Raw genomic sequence first — 25,201 nt, 5'->3', positions numbered from 1 at the left:
CAAATCTCTTAACCTGGCACCGGGACATCCAGGCAACAGCTCCATCCAATAAAAAGAGCCACCAATGATCATGTGATGTTTGTTTGGTGTGTTTTTTGTTTTTTTTAAACACGTCTCCATCGGCTGTATGTATGCAGTTAGAAGCAAAAGCAATAAATTCAGTATTCAGTCATGCCTTACTTGGGAGAAGTGGTTATTAAATACATAATGATTGCGAATGTGCAAGTTGATGTGAGTGCTGAATGCACATAAATACTGATTCATGAGGCCTAGTTTTCATCTTTCACAGAAAATCATCACATCGGTTTAAGGGTGAATTAGGCAAACCTAAGTTGCATACATTATTTCCTTTGAGAAGAGGAGAAGAGAGCTTCATTTTTTTGCCCCCAAAATTTTCCATACACAATACCCCATAATGACAATATGTCAAAGGTTTCCTAAACTGCCTGCATATTCATAAAAATATATAAAAACGATTGCACATATGCATTTTTAATACATTTGCATATATTAAAACTAATTGCTTATGTTGCCATTACGAGGTGTTGTGTTATGACAAAAATTAAATGACAACAAGCAAAGTTTTTTTTATGTTAGCAAATTAATTTTAAAAAATTGCACTAATGTTGTATTTTTTCTTTAATTTTATTTAATACAAAATGTGATAAATTATTGCAAATTTGCATATATTAAAAATAAATCCATGTTGCTAAGTAGTGTTTGCAAATGAATTAAAAATAAAAATATTGCACGTTTTTTTTAAATATATTTTTTATTTTATACACAATTTAATAAAAAATGTAAAAATTTGTATATATTAAAATATATATATATATATCATTATGTATATATTTATTAATGACAACATGCAAACCTTTTTTTATGTTTGCAAATTAATTAACAACAAAAAAAACATTGCATGTGTTTTTCTTCATGTAATAAATAATTTAATATATAACTACAAATAAAAAAGTATTGGCCATATGTGTTTTATTTTATTTGTAATAAATTTGCAAATATTAAACTTTTTTTTTTGCATCTTATTTTTTTTCCCCAGAAAATTTTACACACAACAACCATTAATGACAATAAATTAAAAAACATTTTTTAATGGAAAGTGAAGCACCGTTAATAATAAGTAAACGGGCGGTAACGTTCACTCTCCAGCACCATGGCAACAACTTAAAAATCCAAACAGTAGTGCATTCAACTCATACGTCTAGCCAGAATTATTGATTGACAGCAGCTTTCATTTTGAAGTCAGAGGTCCTCGGCACTCAAAACGTCCTCCTGCTCAGCAGACAGTCAGGGCCAGACAGTCTGCAGATGCCATTGACCAAATTAAAAATGACTCCTTGGCGCTGGCAGCAAGGTGACGACTATCGTTTGCAATTACAAGTCATACTGAGCTCAATAAAGATTCACCTTCACCTCACGGCTCAAATGTGTTCTCCGAGAGCAGGTATTTTTCAGCATATATTTATAGATTGGCCCGGCATGGCTTCTTTTTATTTGTCTCCCGTTTGCGTTGCTTCGTGGCACTGTCAGCCCAAATAATAAGCCGTTTGCCTCTATATGTGATGAAAAATAACAGCTCACGGTGCATGATTGCGCTTACCTCCACTTCTGAGAGCAAATATTAACTTCAAATGGCTTGCCATGGTATAATAAACCAAAAACAGGACGTACTTTTCAGTCAAGGATGCTACTTAGACAAATCTCTAAAACAAATGTGGATATTAGTATTCTTACCGATACAGACGTCTATCTTGCCCTTGATGGCAGCTTCGTGTAAAGGTGTATAGTTCCAGTTGTCTCGGGCGTTGGGTTCGGCCCCCTGGCACAGCAGCAAGGACACCACCTAACAACAACACGCACATATTTTATTCATTTATTCTCCATCACCAAACCCCAGATAGTGAGCGCTTCCATCCAGAGAAACAATGTAGCACTACAAGACAAGACAGAGTGGCTGCACGACTTGAATAAAGTGCATGTGATAGAAAGCATATTGATCAACTCAGAGGCACACCTTGACCGCTTGGGTCAATCCACTAAAAGCTTGCAGTAATGCGTTTGCCATCTGTCAAACTAATTCTATTTACTCTCCTATTACCCAATATCATAGACTTAATCATAGAAAATAAGACAGAATATAGACTCACATATGTTAGTGTTGGGATTTTTTTACTTGCCTTTTGTGTACAGTACTTCCTGTGATGGCTGTTGTCTGATCAATGTAACATTACTGACACCTAGTGACCAGAGTAGAATACAACGTATCACGACGGGTCAATGCGTTTTCTGAATGCCTTGTATTTGTATTTGTAGTTCATTTAGTCATTTTTATACTTGAAAATGCTTAATTTAGGCCATAAATAAATAAAATACAGTCAAACCTGTCTTAGCGGCCACCTTTATAGAACGGCCACCTGCCTATAGCAGCCACTGAAAAATCCCCCGCAGCAAATTTACATGTTACAGACCCTGTGTATAGCAGTCACCTGTCCAACGCGGCCAGCGGCCACCCATTTTGTCTCCCTTGGTCAATATCTGACTGCATATAGCGGCCAAATTACCAACTCAAGTAGAAGCTTCATGCACAAAAAAGTTTACAGTAGTTTTTCAATCAATGAAGCCGTCGTGTGTGGCTTTAATTACTAGCTCCTAGCTCAGTCACAATCATTCACAAGATCCACACAAACTGTCAGTTGTTCCACATAAAAAAGCCGTCTTCTTTTGAGCTTGCTATTTCCTGGTCAAACATGTAACTTTAAGAGCATTTGCACCAAAACATTACCGCAAATTAGGCTGGGAACAGGATGTGCTCCCAGCGACGCTACAATAAAAAAAAACATACGCTAGCATGCATGCGGCAGCGGGAGCAAAACTGAGTTCGGTTGTACTTAATTGAAGTATTTTAGAATGTACTCACGTTATTTTTCATCAATCCTCATCCACAAATCCATCAAAGTCCTCATCTTCTGTATTCGACACAAACAAAGCCGTCTTCTTTTCCGTTCACTACCAGTCTGTTAACTTGTCAGTGTTATTCAGCTCCGAAGCAAAGAAGGAAACTTCTCCTGTTGCTTCTGCCAACTTTATTTACTGAACGCGGCCACCAGACAGCAGCTCAGAACACACACATCTCTCAGCATCGTCTCTCTTTCCTGCTTGCCCACAAGGCAAAGGATAAACAAGCCCCACTACATAGCTGTCCAGCCAATGCCTGTAAGAAATGACACCGTTTATTTCCTGGTGTGCACTGGTCAATACTGTAATGCCGCTTGTTGTGGGGAAGGAGAGACTCACGTCGCCGATGCACTTTAATCGCTTTATTAACAGCGGAGAACACTGCAGGACTTTACATCCACGCCAACATAAACACACTTCCCAACTCTCTCCAAACTCACAGCTAGCACTGAGCCTAGCTCTCCTGCTCGGGACGCCCACCGTCACTCCCCGTCACTTCCTGATGAACTAAAGCTATAAAAAGTAAAATATTAAAAACAAGCTTAACACATTACTAGCACAGCTTTGTTCTGTGGGTCGTGGATATATTCTATCAGTTATTATTAAGCCTCTAGATTCCTTTTAGTAAGTAAAAACCTTGGCTATGATTGCACTACATTGTCATGTAGACCTACAAAGTACACTTGGAAGAACAAGAGGTGAATAAATGTATTGCAACTGATGTGAAACTGATGAGGGGTAGGATTAAATAAGCTTTGCTTCTTCCTACTCCTTTTTGGACATGCAAAATTGTGAATTGTACTATGTGATGTGCTACTGTTTGACTCATGCATGTTCAGGATTAAAACCATGAACCATGAAACATGATAATAACAAGCCTAGTAGTGCTGTACAACTTTTATCCGCAGTCCGCAGTGCCCTCTACTGGTCAACATTATTATTATTTTTTTATTCTTTTTTTTCCCCCCTCTACTGGTCAACATTCAAACTGGACACCAACCTGTCTATAGAGGCCACCTGTCTATAGCGGCCACTTTTGCAGACTCCCTCTAATGGCCGCTATAGACAAGTTTGACTGTATGCATATTTTGGACTAATGGTAGGCTGTAGTCACTCACGAAACTTATTCATTGACATTTTGAAAACGTGATAGATGGAAGCCGTGAAATTGGAAGTGCGATGTGACTTCTTAGCATAACTACTTTACAAAAATATAAAAGTGGCCCCTGAATCCCTCAAAATTCCCACCTTCATGTCCCTTTAAGACAGTTAAATATTGAATAAAATTGGGATGGCCCATCGCCTTTCTCTTTTATGCAGTCCATGTGTTTGTTACGCCGTGTATCTCTCTCTGGCAGCAGCAACTCTGATATAAACAAATGCTGTTGCCCTAAAAAAATCGCGAGATTTCATCTCGGGTGGGAAATCCAAAATGGCGGCGTAAACAAACCTCATGCCATTTTGAACGCCAACCAAGCGAGCGAACGCAAAACGAAGGCAAGATTCTAGCAAAAATTTGGGATGTTAACCGAAAAACGTGCTAACCAAGGCAGACGTTAACCAAGGTACCACTGTGCCGGTTTGATCCAAACGACTGAAACAAATATAACAAAATGTTAGCCTCCAGTCTGACCTCAGAGTGTCCAAAGGAGCACGCATTGTGTAGTGGGATCAAACCGCCATCGTCACGGGCGTGGACGTTGGCGCCATTCTGAAGCAGGTGGTCCACCACATCTTTACGTCCAAACCCTGAGGTAAGATGACAGAGGAGGAAACTAGTTGGGTATGAATGTTATTAAGCTCATAAACAATGTTATGAGATGTTCATTTTGAATAAGGTCATCAAAGTATAAGACACAGCTGCCAGTTCCGCCCTACTGCAAACTATACCCATAATAATTAACATACTGTTACAGTAACTTACATTATCAGTAGAATATTGAAACACATAGGCGCAAAGTTAAAGTGAGCAACCTCTAAGAAGTGTCGTGACAAGATGGTTGTCAGGTTCTTCACCATGCATTTGCCAAAAGTGTAAAAATAGTACCTTTGTTTGTAAATGTGATTGTAGTTACCTGCAGCAAAGTGTAAGGGTGTCGATTTACGTCCTGCCATGTCTTTAGCGTTCACATTGGCTGTATCCACTAGTTTCTTCACCCTCGAAACGTCTCCATTCCGACAGGCTTCAAACAGCTCCCTGAAAGCTCCGTTTGGACAGCCTGGGACGCTGCTGCCGCTGCCTGTGTTACCACCACCGTAGTCAGGCGTCGAAGCTGCACTGGTCCCGCTCCCCTCCGTTGTGGTCGGGGAGCTAGCGCTGCTGCTAGCACCACTGCTAAAGGCCAAAGCTGGAGAGGCAGCGGCGGTGGTAGGAGAGGCCAGGTCCGGGGAAACCTCCCCGTCTGCCACACTGTCCGCACCGGATCCACGGGTAAGAGGCGCGTCATCATCGGACGGAGCCGGAGGCGAGCCCGGCGGGGTGACGGGGAGCGAGGCGCCTCGGGGCGGGGAAGAGAGAAGCTGAAGGGAGCGACGAGGCGTCGCCATTTTCACAACACAACACAACAGTCCCCACTAGCAACAAACACTAATGACAACTTCCTGTCAAGCGAAACCAAACTTCCGGTTCCTTTAACGTGAGTAATTTGCTACTTGTTTTCATACCAATATATTTAAACGTGTTATACGTTATTTGGTGCCAACATCACAGGCGTAATACACCCTAATGTGTATAGGTGATGTTTCCATTACTTTTTTAGAAATGCACACTGCTACACAACCAACTACTTATTGTAAGTTTTAGTGGTAATATTGTGAGATTTTAGTGATCAGTTTTCAACGCAACAGCTCTTACGGGAAGTGTAGAGAAAACGGCAGTAATAGTACCCTCCAGTGGTCATTGTTGGCAATGCTTGCAGCGTTGTTGCAGCATGTTTGTTATTTAAAGGCTGAAACAACACACAGTATTTGCAAGCAGTGTCAACAGCAGTGAGGTTACCTCAGGACTGACCTTTTGACGCATTAGCACACAATAACACACACGCACGCTTTCATAAATTTACTTTGTTCAAGACAGTGCCTATTCAGACTGAGCCTTTCAGTTTATTGTGTTTCTTAAATACATACTGACACATCCTGGCATGAGTGATTGCTAGAAAAACAAACTAGTTCTTGTACAAATTATCAATTACAAGTGAATGTAGACACACGTACCGGTATTTATTTTACAAATTTTAGTTCAATTTCTTAAAAAGGATTTTACCAAATGGAAATACATGCTTCTTGATTTGACAAATTCTGTAAATGAAATAAATTGCAGAGGTGGTATTTGTATTTATTTGTATCCATTTTTCAATATAAACACATGAATATTCGTTTGGGTTTTTTTTCCAGAAAGACATTTGGACATATACTTTTGATTTGACAGTTTTTTTCAGTCAAATAAAGACTACATTGCGGAGGTGCAACATCTCCTAGAAATCTGAGAAATAACAACATAATAATTTTTTCTTATATCATACCCATGGTGCAAGTGGGCTATTTATAAGCCCTCTATTCTTTGTTCCATAAATTATTTTACGTTTATTTTCGCCACTGAAAAAATACACACAAAAGCATTTGCTAGGAAGATATGTTTTGATGGATGGTATGTCCCCGTTTAGAAAAAAATCTTTGCACTCTACTTATGGTTGTTTATATTGAAATATAACTGCATTTTATGTGTTCAATTCTATTTATGTATGGTACACGTAACCGGATATGACGTTTACGTCTGCGCTACGTACATTGCGTAAGAGGATAGAAACATCCCCATGCTAACTATTTTAACAAGAATCACTTATAAAATAACCTGCCAACATATTACATATATGAAGTACGGTTATTGAGCATTTATGTTCATACATTTAAAAAAATAATAACTACCGCAGCACGTGTCGTGGCAGAAGCGCTCTCGTAAAAATTAGCTAAAGGAGGAAGTGACGTAGTTCTTCCGCATACGCCGGACCGATTGAGTTTCGGGTACGTATTGCGCAGTGACAGAAGGAAAAGTTTGCCTGAAGCAAAAGGAAAGTTTCCTTCCCTCTTGAAGAGCTTTGTTCTATTTTCCATCTGACATGTCTCGTTACGACTTTTTTCTCGTAAATGGACGACTTTTATTCTCAGAAATGTACAACTTTATTCTCAAAATCTCAGATTCTTTTTTTTTTTTCAACATGGCCCTAACACTCTGTCGTACTTTTCTTGCTTTTTCAGATAAAAAGAAAAAAACAAATACATTTGGACAGTCGGTACATTATACCGTTTACTGGACAGGTGTCATATGCCGTGATATTAAAGCAACACATAAGCCAGATGTCACGCATTTGTCATTTACATAGAATAAATTTGAAGAATAATAGAATAATCACATATGGAATCATTTCATTTACTTACACCGGACAAATGGGCATTATTTGTTGTGCAACTCTCGTTTTGGTTGTGTATCTACAACGTTCGGTGCAAAATGATTCAGATCAAAGTGGTGGTGCTCCCTGCTGTGATGAAACATAAAAAAAGATACTTGACAAACTGGAACACCTTCCGTGTCAACAACAGGCAGATGTGGTTGGTCAGCCAACAGTGTGTTTGAATGATCAAACATGATGGCATTGTCAGCCAGCTCAGCCCCTGTCACGTCGTACTTAGACAATGTTTGTTGGAATGGTTTCCAGTAGCGACAGTGGCACAAAAAGGGGCAAGGCGAACAGGTCGTGTGAGACACCTTCTAACACTTGTAGACAGGAAGTGACACTGTAACGACAGGTGGGGGCGGGCTCATGTCTGGTTATTTGGCATAACTGTCATACTTGTTCCAACCGCTGTGTGTGTGTGTGTGTGTGTCAGTTCAAAGCAAAACTAAATCCAAGAGTTGCCAGCAGCGTGCGGTTTGAATCCGACGTGCACGAGCCTCCTGTTTGGTGCACCGCAGTAACACAGAATCCACTTTACCGTCACGTGCTTTTTGCTAAGGCTGCATAGCATGCTAGCAAGACAACTAGTTAGCCTCCAATTTATTTATTCCAAAGTTAAGGGGTTTCAAATGGAGTGGGAAAGAAAGACAAAATAAGCAGCCAGAAACTTACCACTTCCACATAGAATAGGAGAACTTCTTTTCACTCTTATGTTGGACGTGCCATGGAGTGTGACGGTAATGTGACGTAATGTCTCGTCAATGTTTGTGTCATTACTGATGTCTAGTGGTCAGAATACTACATTTAACGTGTATTTTAATATCCATCCATCCATCCATTTTCTATACCGCTTCATCCTCATTAGGGTCGCGGGGGCATGCTGGAGCCTATCCCAGCTGACTTCGGGCGACAGGCGGGGTACACCCTGGACTGGGTATTTCAATATTTCTTGACTAATAATGGGCCATAGTCAACCAATCATTAATTTTTGAGCAAAACTGCAACAGAGCGAGCGATATTCGTTCCGCGATGTAGCGACTGGAATGAAATGTGTTGCGAGAGCATCTGCAACAACTTCAAAGAATTTCTAAGTTAAGATTACTCAAAGGCCCTGACACCTTACCACACACCCCACCCCACTATAAGCACCGCACTACAAGTCAAGATGACCTACATTGGATGGGTTTTAGCATCCTTATAGGACAAAATGTATCTAAGTGGCCCCGCATCCATCAATTTCAGTAAGCCGCCTTCGGTGGAAAACGTTTGTGGACACTTGTTTTAAGATACTGGTTCTATTTTTTTGTGCTCACTCTTTTCTGTACATTTCTATTAGTTTGTTCAGCGGTACCATGGTGCATGGCCTCCTCGGCTACCTGAAAGAAGGCAGAGCAACGGAGACCCTCCTGCCCGAGTCGTCATTTTCCAGGCATTTGGACTCGACGCTCTTGCACGCTGTGAGAGATTACAGCTCCAAAGCTCGCCCTTCTTCAGCGGGCCGAGGTAAGGGGAGAGGCGGAGCGCAGGGAAGGAGAGGAAGAGGGGCATTCGGAGTAAGGAGAGGAAGAGGAGCAGGGAGGAGAGGGAATGAAGGGATAAGCAACATGTTTGCTGTTTTGGAGATCAATGAGTAATCCTGACTTAATGATACTTGTTAAGAGCGTCATGTGACCAAATGGGGAAATGAATTGAATTGAGACAGATGCTATGAGAAATTCTTAGATCATATCGTGTGTAGTAGTTGCAGCTTTGATAACACTGACCACTGTCACTCCAAACAATGCAATAGCAACAGCATGTATCAAAGAGGTACTTCCTATTTTTCATAGTATATACATGTGTAATTCATTGTATTGATGCCTGTTTTTAAATGTCCATTTTAATCAGCAGCTTATGTAATAAGAATCATTTTAAGTTTGTAGAATCAAGTTTATTTTACAAATAAAAAAACACATTTTAACAGCAGGCAAGCAATTCAAAAGAATCAAATAGACTGAAATCGGATTCTCATTCATTGTGTTCCGTTTCTGTAAAGTCCACTATCAAGAGGAGGATGACGTTGATGCAACAGACCCGCTCGATGTCTGAGAATCTCCAAGGGCCACGTAGTTCTCGTTAAACCCAAACCGTGTCGATGACACAGATCGGGCATGTGGCCACATGAAACGCTTGCACGTTGCAAACCACCCACCTGAACCCGGGAGAGGAGAAACAAAGCGTGCTGTTTCAGAAGTTGAATGAAAAATAAACATCACAGCAGGGGTGTCCAAAGCGTGGCCCGGGGGACAATTTCGGCCCGTGGTAATTTTTTTTATTGCCCCGCGGCACAAATTTTAGAAAAAAGCAAAAATGGAAAAATCAGCAGTATTCTTGCAAGAATAAAGTCATTAATATTAAGAGAAAAAAGTTGTAACAAAAGAAAAAGGTGTTGTTTAATGAGAATAACGTAATATTATGAGGAAATACAAGGTTTTTTTTATGTCACAGGCTATAATATTGTGAGAATAAAGTCCAAATATTATCAAACTAAATTCAAAGTTGTATGGGAATAAAGCCATAATATTGCAAGAACATTTACAAGAAAGTTGAAACACTTGGAAATAAAAAAAAACAACATCTTAAATTAAAGAATCAGTAGCAATTTTACAAGAATAAAGTCAAAATATTAAGGGACAAAAGTTGTAACGAGAAATAAATTTCAGTTTTACAAGAATAAGCTTGTAATATTGAGTAATCCAATATCACTTTAGTAGCTTAAAGTAGAAATATTAAAGAAAAATGTTTTTTTAAAGGTTGGGGGAAAAAGTTATATGTGAATTAAGTCAAAATATTAGGAAATAAAGTCATAATATCACAAGAAGAACATCTACAATTGAAATAATTTGAAAATGTGCAGCAAAAATGGGGAAAAAAGAGCACAGAATGAAGTAGATACTAATAATAGGCTTTTTCATTGATATCACAAAGCTGAGATGCAGTTTTTTCTTCATGAAAATACATAACTTCGTAGCTATGTGTGTTGCCTTGCGGCCCTTCATTCTTTCATTTTTCACTATGTGGCCCTGGCTGGAGAAAGTTTGACACCCCTATATTACAGTATTGACCAGTATTATATATCGATTTACTATATTTATACATGCAAACGGGAGATTTTCTTCTTCTCTCTCACACACATGCCAGTGAGCCGCTGAAGTTTGGGTAAGGGTTATGCTTTGAAACATGACTTTAAGATAATGCAGTGTCATAAACAGCTGTCAAGCAGCTAAAACCGCACCGGAATAATTGTTTAGCTATAGTTTTGTTGCTAAAGGTCGACCTCATGTGCCTCACTGATTTACTGCATTGCTGTATAATAGCGATTATGGAATGTAGCTTTTTTTATTTTATTTTTTTTTTTACACATAGTCAAAATGATTAATTTCATCTTCAAAAAGGAGTTTTATGTTCAGGGTCGTCTTATATTTGGGTGAGTATGTCACAAATTCAAGGCTGGCAGAGGGTGTTGCCCCATGTGACAGTATAGTACAGTAGTCCCTCGCCATTTCACGCTTCAAATTTCACAGCTTTACTGTATCATGGTTTTAAGTATTACCTTGAATTCCGGACAAAGTAGTTAATTTCTGAAGTGGACGCTAAAATCAGCATTTTCAAGCATAAAATGGCTAAATGAACTAAAATACAAATATACAGTAAGTCATAAAAAAACCAACAAAAAACAGTATTCTACACTGGTCACTAGGTGTCAGTAATGTGACTGTAATGTTCGGTGAAACACACAAGCTTGCCCTTAAACATGCTTTTATTGCAGAGTTGCATTATCTCAACAGTTGCAATAATCCCTAATAAAAACACGGGCTCCTTTTGCGGCCTTAAACCATGCTATGCTAAAACTCAACTCAGAACCACAGACGCCACTTCCTGTCCGCCCTTCACTCAGCTCCCCTACAGAACAGATTTATCGCAACCACTGATCTGTACTAAAAATCTGGATAGACCATACGTCGCACGCGCTCTTGCAAGCCGCTGAAGCCACAGAGAGGCCATCTTACCACTCACATCTCGTACATAGCAGACGACATTCGCGTCACCCGCCCTGTTTCGCACCGCCCGCACCGGGATGCGAACACAGGACCTTCGCAATGGCAGGCGAGAGCGCTGACCACACGGCCAAAAGCCCAGATTGTTGACCGCGTGTTCAGCGCAGCTCTTAAGGTTGAGGTTTAAGGGATTGAGGCTTGTGAGTGGTAATATGGCGGCCGCGTGGCTTCACAAGTCATTGACCAATGGTCTATCCAGATTTTTAGTACAGATCAGTGATCGCAACACATACGAGCACGAGTCTTATTTCCTCATTTTTTGTACATATACAGTACAAGCCACATTTGTCGATAAGCCGCAAGTGTCTACGTTGTAACATTACATATTTACACAGAAATACACATTATAAACCTTGCAATGCTATCGACACTCATTGTTCCCAATGTTACTCGTTCACTCCGATGAGATGCAAGACGCTCCCCTACTTGATGAAATGTACAGCTCCAAAGACGATCGCTGCATAAGACTTCAAAACGTGATACTAGCGTCCACTTCACTACTCCAGTTCATGACTTCTCTCCTCAAACTACGAAAGTATTCCATTTACAAATAAGGACTACTACTTTGCAAAAATTCACTTATGACAGTCGGGTGCGCAAATAAGTAACAGCGATAATGAGGGGTTACTGTACCAAAGTGACAAGAGCTTCATTTTGATGTACAAACCTGTTAGAGTCTGTGTGGTACTCCATTACATGTCTGAGCTGGGAAACTTCTTTAATCCCCGCCAGCACGTAGATGACGTCCCCCACCACGCCACACCTAATAGATAAGCCGCGCCATGGTATCTGTGCGGCTCTGTGCCACTCATTACCGGCAATGTCATAGTACTCCACTGAGTCCAGCCCACCTAGGAACAAGCGGTGCGTTACTGCAGTGCACAAAGACAGACCTTTTCATTCCTATTCCTTTTATAGTCACCTGAGTATCCCTGTCCTCCGAGAGCATAGATTCTGTTGTTGACCACAGCCAACCCGTGGTTCATCCTGGCCTCTCTCATGTCAGGCAGCCGACGCCATCTGAGGAGGAATTGAGGGAGATAAAAGATGCAAAAACTTGTGGATTTTTAGAAGGCATTCCCCTGTGTTCCTTGAGGAATTATGTGGAGAGTACTCCAGGAATATGGGGTACAGGACTACCTAATTCAGGCGGTTCATTCCCTGTATGGCCCGTTTCAAGAGTTTGGTTGAAATTGCCAGCAATAAGTGGGTTAGACACCAGGGCTGCCCTTTGTCACCGATTCTGTTAATTACTTTTATTAACAGAATTTCCAGGCGCAGCCAGAGCATTGAGGGGTACCGGATTGGGCTGCAGGATTGGGTCTCTGCTTTTTGCAGATGATACGGTCCTGCTGGCTTCACCGAGCCGTGACCTTCAAGCAGCCGAGTGTGAAGCGGCCGGGATGAGAATCAGACCCTCCGAGTCTGAGTGCATGGTTCTCGCTCGGAAAGGGTGGAGTGCCATCACCGGGTCGGGGATGAGATCCTGCCCCAAGTGGAGGAGTTTAAGTACCTGTGGGTCTTGTTCACGAGTGAGGGAAGGATGGAAAGAGAGCTTGAGAGGCGGATTGGTGTGGCATCTGCAGTGATGTGGACTCTGCATCAGTCCGTTGTGGTGAAGAGGGAGCTGAGACGAAAGGCAAAGCTCTCAATTTACCCGTCCTACTATCACATATGGCCATGAGCTTTGGGTCACTAAAGGACAAGATCACGGGTACAAGTGGCCGAAATGAGTTTTCTACATAGGGTGGCTGGGCTCTCCCTTAGAGGCAAGGTGAGATGAGGTGGCTTAGGCATCTGGTCATGATGCCTCCCAAACGCCTCCCTGGGGCGGTGTTCAGGGCATGTCCGACCTGTAGGAGGCCTCGGGAAAGACCCAGGACACGTTGGAGAGACTAGGTCTCTCAACTAACTTCAGAACACTACGGGATCCACCGGGAGGAGCTGGGTGACGTAGCCAGGGAGAGGGCAGTCTGGGTTTCCCTGCTTAAGCTGCTGCCCCCCGTGACCCGACCTCATATAAGCGGAAGAAAATGGATGGAAAAGGATCACCAGTGTACAGTTAAGTCACTCACTCTTGTGTGCTGGGATCAAACACCTCACATCTGTTGAGAATTCTGAAAGGGTTCTTGCTCAAAGCTCCTCCACAAACATAAATGAGTCCATTGGCCTCCACTGAGCCATGGCAGCAGCGAGCCGTCATCATTCTGCTTTTTCTTTCCCATGTCTTGGTTCTTATGTTGTAGCACTCAAAAATGTCAAGGGCTGTCCTACCTTCAGACACACACACACACACATTCATGACATTATGACTCTTTATGTCATACTTATCCAACTCATTCCTACAACCCTCATCCCAACCCTTAATGCTTACCCACATCTGCCCCTCCTGATACGTAGATCTTGTCATTGACAGCACAGGCAGCCAGGCTATCCCGAGGTGTGGGAGGACCTCTCTTGGAATTCCAGCTGTCCTTCAGGACGTTGTAGCAGTCCATACTTCTAATCCGGAAACTCTGCAAGCCGCCCATTATGTAAACCACGTTGTTCCAAAAGACTGCTGCGGCATCTCGACGCCTCACAAAGGGGCAGCGGATATTTGCCCATTGGGAGTCCTGCATGAAAACAAAGGCTGACATTTGACCCCCGTCAGACTTACCAACCTTCAAGACATTTTATGATCTGGTGTTGATGCTTCAAGCACACTATGTAATTCAGGCTCAACTCTAGAGTGTTGGGCGAATCGGCTTTCTGACAAAAACTGAATTCCACAAACTGTTTACCGAGAGAGCAACAACGCGTAGAAGCATAATTAAGGATCAAGGTCCGTCAACCCCCACGCCCTCTACAAGACGGGCCGAGTCGCCTCCACCTGCTGAGGAGACTGAGGTCCTTTGGTGTGTGCAGGACTCTCCTACAGACCTTTTATGACTCTGTGGTGGCCTCAGCCATCTTCTATGCTGTGGTCTGCTGGAGAGGGGGCAGCACGAACTGGGACAGGAGCAGGATCAATAGACTGATCAGGAGAGCCAGCTCTTTCCTGGACTGTCCTCTGGACTCCGTGGAGGAAGTGGGGGAGAGAAGAATGTTGGCTAAGCTGGTATCCTCTCACCCCCTACATGACACTGTGGGTTCCCTTAGCAGCTCCTTCAGCAGCAGACTGTTACACCCACGGTGTAAGGAGGAGAAGTTCCGCAGGTCCTTCATACCGACCGCTGTCAGGCTCTACAACACCTGCACCACCTGAATGATGTTATAGTCACTAGGTCACTTTACCCCCCTCTGTAACTGTATTTATAGTATTGGTTACTTACATTGTATTATTTTTATCTCGCTTAAATTTTACATTACAGTACTGTTTATAACAGAATTATATTTTTATTTCTTGTGAAATAAGGACTTTTTATATCTTTTATACCTATTTTTTATCTGATCTTATTTCTGTATTCCTTTGTGTATCTTGCTTGCTGCTGTAACAAGCGAATTTCCCCGCTGTGGGATTAATAAAGTATAATCTAATCTAATCTAATCTAAATGCGTGCAGACTGTGAAAAATATGTACATGTTGGCAGCTGTGCTTTGTATACCTTTGGGATAAAGTAGCGGCAGGATAGCGGCTGCGAGCCTCCAAACACAGCAATTCTGTAAAGACACGTCACAGGTCGTGGTTGGCTGTTCCATTGGGGGACGACTCCCAAACACTCAGGGTATTTCGGGGGCAGCAGGTAATAGCGTATTGCACCTGGGACAAAGACAAATTCATAAAGCAAACTCATAATGGTGGAGTCAATGTGTGCACTGGAAAAGCAGTCAAAATGAATGCCATCAATTGGGGTTTATATTCATACATGTTCCAATTGTTCTGACATTGCCTCTGAAATAGTGGGGCTGGCGATGTGTTGGGGCATTGGGTCGAGCGTGGGAGGTACGCAGAGGGCACTTTACTAGACTTACTTCGTTTAGCTAGACAAGTCTTAACACCACTTTACAGTGCCTGACACAAGTCTTGTCACTTATCCGAGCTGTAGGAACAAAAGAGCTTCACTTGTAGTTGCTCCTTTGGATTCGGATATAGCTTACATGAAAGGTAAAAGCCTCTAGACCAGCGGTCACCAACGTTTTTCCTTGTGAGAGCTACTTTTACAAAATGAAAATGGCCAAGAGCTACTCATTTTTGTAACATTTATTTTCAGAGCTTATTTTAAACCCAAACAAAGCGAATATGCTTGTTTTACCAGAACATTAACAAAATGCTGGTGTCCACAACTCACATTTTGTATTTCAGAATGCATTTCTTTCTACTGTTCTTTCATTATTAACTGAAAACCTGAATGAAAAGCAGGCTTGCGGGCACCTCGTGTGGTCGTGGGGGGCTACCTGGTGCCCGCGGGCACCACGTTGGTGACCCCTGATCTAGACTTTGCTTATTATAGCAAAATAAAGCGATTGGCTGGTGACCAGTCCAGGGTGTACCGCACCTGTCACCCGAAGTCAGCTGGGATAGGCCCCAGCATGCCCCCACGACCCTAAAGAGGAGAAGCGGTATAGAAATTGGATGGATGGATGGATGGATGGAAAGTCTTGTATCATTCATTGAGTTTGTATTTCATTGGGACCGAAAAGTCAGTTTGTGCTTGGACAAAGGTCTTGTCGCATACCAAAATAATGTACAGTAGAAATGATATTTTCCTTTGAGAACACAAACATCAGAACAAACGGTGCCTTGGTAGGAATAAAAAACATTGTGTGTGACTCCCCTAACTCATATCGACTATTAGGAACTTTAATGCGGAGGCAGAAGTACGAAATGGAGCGCCACCCTGCTGAAGGATTTGCCCTTTCTTGTGATATGGGCAGCAAGAATTTAAAGACAACTCACTCAACTCAACAATCGTGTTGCATTTACCAAAGTCCACAGCTTGCAGAAAGGATGGACAATGGAAAAAAGGCACAAGGTTCATTTTTGTGATGACTCATTAAACTGCATCCCACTTGCCTCAAATACTGCCATGGAGGGCCGAGACACTGCAGGTTTTCTTTCCAGCCGGTCACTAAAGCAGGTGATTTTAATGAAACTGGTTGGAGAGAAAACCTGCAGCGTCTCGGCCCTTCATGGCACGAGTTTGACACATATGATCTAGAGCAGGGGTCGGGAACCTTTTTGACTCAGAGAGCCATAAAATCAAAATATTCTGAAATTTATTTCAGTGAGAGCCATATAATATATTTTAAGACTGAATTTAACTAAATGTGAGTATAATAAGCCTTTGAACTTTTTCTTTTAAATAATGTTGTTATAATACTCACCATTAATGCGACTTCTGGTGCTGCATGGATTTGCTGATGGCTTTGTAGTCTGGTTGGTACTTGGTGAGGTTAAGCTTCATACAGGCGTTGAGGCTTTCGTCCGTTAAACGTGATCGTAGGTTGGACTTGATGTTTTAATGATGTGAAAATGACTGGCATAAAAGACAGAGGCGTGTCTTGTATCCATTTGATTATTTTGTCTTTGTTCGGAAGATCGTCAAAAAGTTCATCGGCTACATCCAGCATGAACGTTTTAGCATACTCGCCATCTGTGAATGGTTTTCCGTTCCTCACTATTGCTAAAGATCCAGCAAAACTAGCGGAATTATCACCTTGCCGGGTCCATACGCGGTGTTGCTGCTGGCTAGCTTGCACCCTGCTCAGTAGCTCTTGTCACGCTTTCTTCCTGCCGTCTCCCACGTGTATTTTGATGCAAAGATAGCACGGCGTGTGTCGAAGTGCCGCTTTACATTCGACCGTTTCATCGATGCAATTTTGTCACTGCAAATTAGGCACATCGCAGAGCCTGCTCTCTCCACAAAGGCGAATTCTTCAGTCCATTCATTCTGAAATGTACGATACTCGTCATCTTTTTATCTTTTCGCCATCTTCGTCGAAGGGTTAGCTTTGAGCTAATGACCGAGCAGACTGATTCAAAAGGGGGCGTTTACCTGTTAATAGCGAACGTAGGCCATTATCATCCAATTAAAATAATGGACAATTGCGCCTGCAGTCAACTCCAGCCCTGAATAAGACATGAGTAGTGGAAAAATCGACGGATGGATTAAAACAAGCGATAATATTTTTTGTTTTATCTGCGAGCCAGATGCAATCATCAAAAGAGCCACATCTGGCTCGCGAGCCATAGGTTCCCGACCCCTGATCTAGAGGCTTTTGCCTTTTTATATAAGCTATTTCTGGAGTGGAGTTAATATGTATTGTTCCTACAACCTGGATGAGCAACAAGACTTTTGTCAGACTCTGTACAACCACAATAATAGCAGCAAACGTTTTGATACAGCTCTCATCATGTGTAATTGTGATACATGTGCTTCGTCAGTGTACATTGTGTGTTTGTGTGCTTCTATGTACTGATGAGCATCTGTAGGTACTGTGCAGTATCCTTAGTGAGGTCCTCACCCAGTGCCATCTGGTACGGCATGGTTCTGAAGATGAGTGGGAGGCGGACACATCCCATCACCTCCACCACTTGCTGCTTTCTGTTTGGCATGTCGTACTGCAGCCACCGGATTGCAGCATCAAAAACCTGAAAGGAGAGGATACAGCAGGTTTGTATCGTTTCATGATTTTGTCATTCGAGGTGACCTGTTGAGAGTGTACAGCTGGGATAGGCTCCAGCATACTCATGACCGTAGTGAAGACAAGTGGTACACAAGCTATTAAGAACTGCTCATCCTATTTCTGATAGTGTGTATCTTATACTGTTCCATTCCATTCCATTTTCCTCCTCTTATCCGGGTCCGGGTCGCGGGGGCACCAGTCTTAGTAGGGAAGCCCTGACTTCCCGGTCCCCGACAACCTCCTCCAGCTCCACTAGGAGGACACCAAGGCGTTCCCAGGCCAGCCGTGAGACATAATCCCTCCAGCGTGTCCTAGGTCTTCCCCGGAGCCTTCTCTCGGCTGGGCATGCCCGAAACACCTCACCAGGGAGGCGTCCGGGAGGCATCCGGACTAGATGCCCGAGCCACCTCAACTGGCTCCTCTCGATGTGAAGGAGCAGCGGCTCTACTCTGAGCTCCTCCCGGATGACCGAGCTCCTCACCCGATCTCTTAGGGTGAGTCCCGCCACCCCCTATCTTATACTGTATTTTATTAAATTGTTTTATATTTACCAGCTCCCCTAGCAGAGCGGGGTTGTTGTGTTGCAGAATATATTTGAGCTGTGTGATGTCCATCTGCAAGAATTCATCCATTTTGTAGACAGCAGTGAAATGGGCATGGATAAAGTTCCCAGCTTTTAATTTCAGCTCTGGACACCCCATGCAGTCTGCAAGAGCGAGGATTCCTGTGAAGGTGCCCAAAAATATAGAACCTTAGACCCATCCATACAGAACAATGGGCCTCATTCACGAACATCTTCTTAAAAGTCTTAAGAATTGTACTTAAGAAGGCGTGGGTTGGAAACTGCGCCACATTCACGACACGTTCTTAAGTAGGGATAATCGTTCGCACCGGTGTTCTTAGGATGATGAATGCCAACTGCGATGCCCATGCATGTAAGGCCTAATTTGCATAAGTCTATTATTTCCTATATAAGGTAAAAAATGTGCCGTGCGCATCAGGCAGCTCGAGGCCAAGATGCCAAAGCGCAAGGACAAGACTGAGGAGCAGCTGGACAACAGAAGAAAAACTTCAATTCTACTGAAATAGAGGTGCTTTTACAAGGAGTGACCGAACACAAGACCACCTTATTTTCACGTGTATCCACCGGTCATCAGGCCATCCAAAAAGAGTCGGCATGGAGCACCATTGCAGGAAACATAAATGCCGTTTCCACGGAGAAACGCGCCACCGCAAAGGTTAAAAAGAAGTGTTTTGACTTAAAATAGACTCAAAAAAAAAGATTAGACTGCACCGGAGGGATCTGGAGGAAACGGGAGGTGGGCCATCAATCAGCAACCAAACCATTTCGGAAACTCTAGAAAATATTTACACAATCATGATGGAAAAATAAAGTCAAAATACATAAATTGTGTGTGACAATGTATTTTTTCTGTGGTTACATTTGATTAGACGCTGCCTAATTAATACAGCAGCCCCGTGCTCTGGCTCAAGACGTGGCTGGGGGCGCATGTCGTTATCTGGGGGTGCTACGTGCGCAATAGACACACCACGTTTCATTGCGATGTTATTCTGATGATCCTGCACACCTGCAAGAACAGAGAGGGAAGCCTGAAGCGGGACATCAAATATTCGTGGCTTTCAGCAAATAAATCTCCATGGTTCCTATACATTCTCTCTCTGCGCAGCGCACGTCCAGCCAGGTACTTTTTTTTTTTTTTTTTTGATGAATTGGGATTTGAATATATATTTATCGATGGAGTATTCTATAGTTGTTTTGATGATAAATAATTGTTGGGATATTTTATTTGCACTACATTTTTTGGGATCAGGTTGCAAAATCCATCATGAGGGCGATTGCGCAATGAAAGTGCAAGCTTTGCTTGTGCGTAAGAGTCCTCCTGAGCGTTCGTAGAATTTGTTCTTAGATCTAAGAACTGTGAGTTGAGAACACGTTTCGTGAATGCCAAAAATCTTCGTAAGAAGGCTTTAAGAACACATTTGTGCGTAAGAACGTTTTCGTGAATGAGGCCTAATGTATTTATCATTATCATTCTTAATATTTCTCAATGTGAGTTCTCACCCAAGCAGTTTGTAGCATTAATCTGTCTTTCAAGAAAGTCTGCACACATTTTCTTTCCAGACTCAATCAGGTATTTGTTGGCCGCATCCAGCAGAGACTGGACATTACTCATATTTATAGAAATTCTGGCAAACACAAATAACAAAAAAATCACAAAACAAGACAGTTGCATGTTGTACAAAGTTTGCCTCAGCTATTCTGTACTTCCTCCATGATTTGTGACTCCCATCTTGACCAAGTTGTCCGAGTAGTACAATATATGTCGAAGATTAATCTGTTTATTGGTGTCCGGGTCACGGGGGCAGTAGTCTGAAGTAGGAAAGCCCAGGCTTCCCGGGCTCCAGCCACTTCTTCCAGTTCCACCAGGGTAACACCAAGGCATTCCCGGGCCAGCAGTGAGACATAGTGCCTCCAGTATGTCCTCAGTCTACCCTGGGGCCTCCTCCCAGTAGGACATGCCCGCAACACCTTGCCAAGTTGGCGTCCAGGAGTCGGCCACTTGTATCCACAATCTTGGTCACTACCCAATGCTCATGAACATAGGCGAGGGTAGCAACGTAGATCAACCAGTAAATAAAGAGCTTTGCCTTCCCGCTCAGCTTTGTATTCACCACGATGGCCCGTTGACCGCATTACAGTGGACGCTGTGTCGATTCGCTCGTCGGTCACTTGTCTCCAGCCTTCCCTCACAAGATCCCGAAGCAAGACCTCACTCCCAATCCGACTCCAAGATGAGGCCCCGGTGTTCCGTGTCCGGGCGTAGTGAGGTCTGTTTGCCTTGGGAGACCCTACGAGGGGCATATAGCCCCAGACAACATAGCTCCTAGGATCACTCAGGCACTCAAACCCCTCCACCACCATAAGGCAGTGATTTGCAGCTGAGATTAATACAGTCTGCCAAGTAAATATAGTGAACCTTCCAAGGTCCAACACACAAAAATCGGTACAATTTGGAGTTCAAGCAACATTTTCAACAAAAATATGCTTTCAAATTCATCTTTGGTCTACGTATGAGATTTTTTGTGGTTGTGTAAGACTACCATAAACGGCAAGCGGTGGTGGCAAAAGAGGCAGTTTGATAACCAGATGGAATTATGCAATAACGTGACTGCATGATGTTGACACAATAAGAATAACAATCACGGTGTCCGCAGGAAGGTTGTTTGGTGTACAGAGATCAACAAAGTTGTGTCTTTGCTAAAACATTTAATGCATTTCTCACATCGACAGTTCTGCAGGACATGTTTTGTGTTTTTTTTTTTCTTACCGAGCCGTGTAGATAAATTCTAACAGCAGTTCAATGACCTCAGGCTCAGCACCCCTGAGTTCCACCTCATGGGACGTGGACTCCATCATGCTGTCTGGAAGCAAAAGGAAAATGAAAATAGTTTAGCTTTTTTTGGGGGGGGGATGCTGACAATAGTTTTTTCACCAGCCACAACATTTAGTCTGAATATACATGCTAATTGAGACACTGATCTACATCTTTATACATCTCTTGCAGGCCAGGTATGTATGAGGTGTGTTGAGACGCAGTTACGATGCCACCTACTGTACGGAGTTGGAACGACAAGCTACAGCCACATAAGGGTGCCATTATAATGTGTTTGTGAGGGAGGATGAACAGGTTGCGCCAAATCTATCTGTGGCGGGCCACCACAAATGAATGTCAGCGAAACATTGAAGTACTATAGAAGTCTGACGTCGTGGAGCGAAATTGTTTCTGCTTTCTTGTTGCTTAGCAAGTCCTCCAAGGCTCCTCCCATAAAAGCAAGTCCGCCAAGGCTCCTCCCGCATTTTATGGGACAGCCTAAAATGTTGTGCAATTCACCACCGCCCATCTGTTTAGTATCCGTGGTTTTGATTGGCCTCATTTGATCCAAGTCCAGAGGAGGAGTTCATCAAAGTGCAAAACAGTCCAAAACAGCCGACTTCCAGTTTGCTTTCAAAGCTTTTTTTGTGCATCTTGCCATGATAAAATGTCTCCACCAATTTAAAATTTTGGCAGCGTGCGTTCAAGACTGCTGAAATATCACACTTTGAGCATGTCCAGTCGCACGTGCAACTACTTGCCAACTTTGTTGAGTTTTCATGCATGTTAAGGCCATCAAAAATGTGAGAAAATGTGGAGAACAATCAGAATAATCACTGCTGTTTCGCTATCCCTCGGTGCTTGGGCCCTAACAGCCAAAGCAAATGCCAAATTATTGCACATTGTCCAAAAATGTACATATTTGTATCATCCAGTGAAGACACTCCTCAGTATTTACTCAATCTTTGTGGTTATCAACAACATCAATTGTGAAGGTGTCTGCAGGCAAATGTGGGAACGTACTGGTGAACATGAGGTTGAAGTATTGGCTGGCAGCTGCCAGCACTACTCTGTGTGCAGGAAACTGTTTCCCTTGTACCACCAGCAACACATCACACAGAGTGCCCTGCAACACAGACGTGTCATAACTACAAAAGACAGAGGACTCGCTCGCACATTAGCCACTATAGCCACTAAAGCCTTTCCCTACCTGTTTTCGTAGGCTGTTCATGACTTTCATGATGACGGACAACTTTTTACGTCTGTAACATTCTTGGAAGATAGCTTCGGAACTCCAGGGCTTCCGATCCATTTCTGGAGAAGACAAAGCTTGTCCTGTCAGGCAGATGCAAGCTATCGGTGCGTTTTAACTGCCTGTAGTGACCGGAGTGTCCTGCCGCTCACAGTCTCCTATCTTTCTTGACTGTTAAGCCTTTTTTTTTTAGATGAAAGGCACTAAGCGTTACCCTTTCAACATAAAAAACAAAGGGGCGTCTTTGATATACAGTAACGCCTTCAACCCACAACGCTAATACAAGAGCTATACATCAGGCCATATATGGGATATTACTCCTCAAGGGGAAGCAAGGGGTTTCTGTTCAAGACAATCAGAGGTGGCAGAGGTGGAGGGGGCCAAGCTCGTGGGAGACTCCAAGCCACTCAACAGACTGGAAATGAAGGATTTAGCATTGATCAAGCTGCCAGCGCAACCAGCCTGCAGACACAAGTCTGGAGGAGTTTGATTGACTTAACCTCAACTTGAAGAAAAACCAAGTGGAGGCGCTGCTGCTCTGGTTTCTTCTCCATTTCCGACAGAAAAAACATAAACAGACAAGGTTTTGATCATCATATCATCTTGAATGCTTATGTGACTCAAGGTTTGTCACCATCTGTGATAGCCCAAGGGAGTAAAATAATCCTGATCCACGATAATGACTTTCAACTTAAATTTATTGACTCATTCTCATTTATTCCTAACCCACTTAGACAATTTCCTAAGGCTTTCCTAAAGGGATATCTCAGAGAACCGGACAATCGGCGTGAAATCTCTGCACATTACAATAAAATTGCACGCAATTTGAACTCACTAATAAACTACGCGTAATCAACTTTGGGGTTGTCTATGATAAAAGACGACTCCTTGCAGATGGAAAAACATTACTATTTGGCTATTAGTCACAGGATGAAACACTAGCAATTTCTGAAAAGGACTGTGTAGATTTACGATGGTATGACCTGATGACTTTTTGACACAGTTCTTTTGGAATTATATTATTGTTTTGTATTGTGTTTCAGCATGTATTCTGTATTTTATTTCTTCATGTATTCTGTGTTTTTTCTTGAAGATGTATTCTGTATTTTTATTCAAGATGTAATCTGTAATAAACCATATATGCACATATGCTATATCAATAAATCCTTCTTTTTTTGTTTGTGTATACATCTTCATGTCTGTGAATAAAATCAGTGTTCTCGGTTATTTAGCTTGTCAGTTTACAGAAACATCAGATGGGTAACATGGAAAAGTGTATTTTGATCCTCGCTTCCAACTCTCATTCACCGCCCTCCTTGTTGGGCCAAGTGGTAGTGGTAAATCGTACTTTGTAAAACATGTACTCAAATCATCTGGAGCTATTCATCCTACCAGCCTATGTATGATGAATTGGCTAAAGATGTGAAGATTAAATTTATTGAAGGAATCCCTGACTCTTTGACGGATGAAAATATTTTTCCATCAAATCAGCACAGTCTTTTAGTTGTTGATGATTGCATGGATGTCGGGGCCAATCATCATCGAAAATTATCTGTAATCTTTCTAGTTCAAAACTTGTTTCATCAAGGAAAACATAGCAGAAATATTAGTTTAAACACTAATTATATGGTCCTTTTCAAATCCCCTCGTGATAAACTGCAGATTAGAATTCTGGCTCAGCAAATGTTCCCTGGACGAAGAGAATATTTTCTTCAGAGTTTTAATGACGCGACTAAAGACCCCTACTCATATTTAATCGTAGACTTGAGACCCGACTGTCCAGAACATTTCCGACCGAGAAGCGGCATACTTCCAGACGAAAAGAAATCTTCCCATTTTAAAAGCCCTGCTAACTTTAAAAGCAAAAGAGAGACGGAGTCTTCTAAGCCATGCATCGGAAGATCTCATCCTGGCACTCTGTGAGATCGCATTGAATGTTTTGAAGGGGAACGTCCCACTATCCTCTGACCAGTACAGTAGGCGTTCATAAGCGTAAGGTGTTGACACAGTCCGGTGGTTTCCTTGGGGCGTTATTAGGAGCAGCAATCCCACTCCTAACCAGTTTGTTTACTGGTGGGAGATAGACGCAGACCGTCGTCATGGCGTCATTTAGTAAAATGTACATGATTTTCCCCCAATCAACTAGAGACTTTAACACAGAAGAAGACTCCTGCAAAAAACATCAGCGATAAAGCTCAGCAGGTTTTGGAAGAAAAAATGGAACGTTTGTTAAAACAACCCGGACCCGCATACACCAAGTCACTACATTATAACGATCTACTTGAAAAATATCTGGCCTTACTCAGAAAGGAGGAGAGTCGAGGCTGTGAAATACTTTTGAAACTACCAACTACAGCCACAGAGAAAGCAACTGAAGATGCGGATGGCTAAAGTGACCAGATCACCGTAAGATCCTTCTTTTTT

The 25,201-nt window shown here is 42.5% G+C and overlaps 2 protein-coding genes across 5 annotated transcripts in view; both read right to left on the bottom strand.

Moving 5' to 3' along the window:
* The window catches only part of LOC129169722 (poly [ADP-ribose] polymerase tankyrase-1), an 84,620-nt gene extending 79,048 nt beyond the window's left edge, over window positions 1–5,572 (bottom strand). For all 3 annotated transcript variants that reach the window (XR_008566464.1, XM_054756397.1, XM_054756398.1), the window contains exons 1-3: window positions 5,049–5,572; window positions 4,607–4,722; window positions 1,753–1,861 (exon numbers count right to left, since the gene is read on the bottom strand). Coding sequence is in view for 2 of the 3 variants with exons in the window: in XM_054756397.1 (XP_054612372.1) it covers window positions 1,753–1,861; window positions 4,607–4,722; window positions 5,049–5,520 (697 nt within the window). In the remaining variant the exon portion in view is untranslated. The remainder of the gene's footprint in view (window positions 1–1,752; window positions 1,862–4,606; window positions 4,723–5,048) is intronic.
* Window positions 5,573–9,332: 3,760 nt separating this feature from the next.
* On the bottom strand, window positions 9,333–22,928 carry LOC129169723 (kelch-like protein 7). Of its 2 annotated transcripts, XM_054756401.1 has the most exons (12): window positions 22,736–22,928; window positions 22,549–22,651; window positions 21,481–21,574; window positions 20,214–20,338; window positions 18,682–18,854; window positions 17,969–18,095; window positions 15,109–15,263; window positions 13,896–14,136; window positions 13,597–13,795; window positions 12,444–12,541; window positions 12,189–12,372; window positions 9,333–9,615 (listed from the first exon to the last, which is right to left on the bottom strand). In XM_054756401.1, the coding sequence occupies exons 1-12, from the start codon at window positions 22,835–22,837 to the stop codon at window positions 9,540–9,542; spliced, it is 1,677 nt and encodes a 558-aa protein (XP_054612376.1). In that variant the 5' UTR covers window positions 22,838–22,928; the 3' UTR covers window positions 9,333–9,539. The 2 variants fall into 2 exon arrangements, with proteins under 2 accessions (XP_054612376.1, XP_054612377.1); XM_054756402.1 differs by lacking the exon at window positions 22,549–22,651 and having other exon boundaries at window positions 22,736–22,834.
* Between the last annotated feature and the right edge of the window lie 2,273 nt (window positions 22,929–25,201).

The sequence above is a fragment of the Dunckerocampus dactyliophorus genome, chromosome 17 (assembly GCF_027744805.1).
Source record: "Dunckerocampus dactyliophorus isolate RoL2022-P2 chromosome 17, RoL_Ddac_1.1, whole genome shotgun sequence".
Classification (NCBI taxonomy): domain Eukaryota; kingdom Metazoa; phylum Chordata; class Actinopteri; order Syngnathiformes; family Syngnathidae; genus Dunckerocampus; species Dunckerocampus dactyliophorus.
The sequence above is the reverse complement of the archived record's forward strand: the minus strand, read 5'-3'. Positions and strand labels throughout refer to the sequence as shown.

What these genes read in the sequence shown, in the direction of transcription:
- LOC129169723 (XM_054756401.1), bottom strand. Translation starts at nt 22,837, where the DNA reads ATGGATCGGAAGCCCTGGAGTTCCGAAGCTATCTTCCAAGAATGTTAC. An exon ending in CTTCAACCTCATGTTCACCA is followed by an intron (nt 21,575 to 22,548) that starts GTACGTTCCCAC and finishes TTTTGCTTCCAG; the next exon opens with ACAGCATGATGGAGTCCACG. An exon ending in CCGCTCTGCTAGGGGAGCTG is followed by an intron (nt 18,096 to 18,681) that starts GTAAATATAAAA and finishes CTCTCCTTTCAG; the next exon opens with GTTTTTGATGCTGCAATCCG.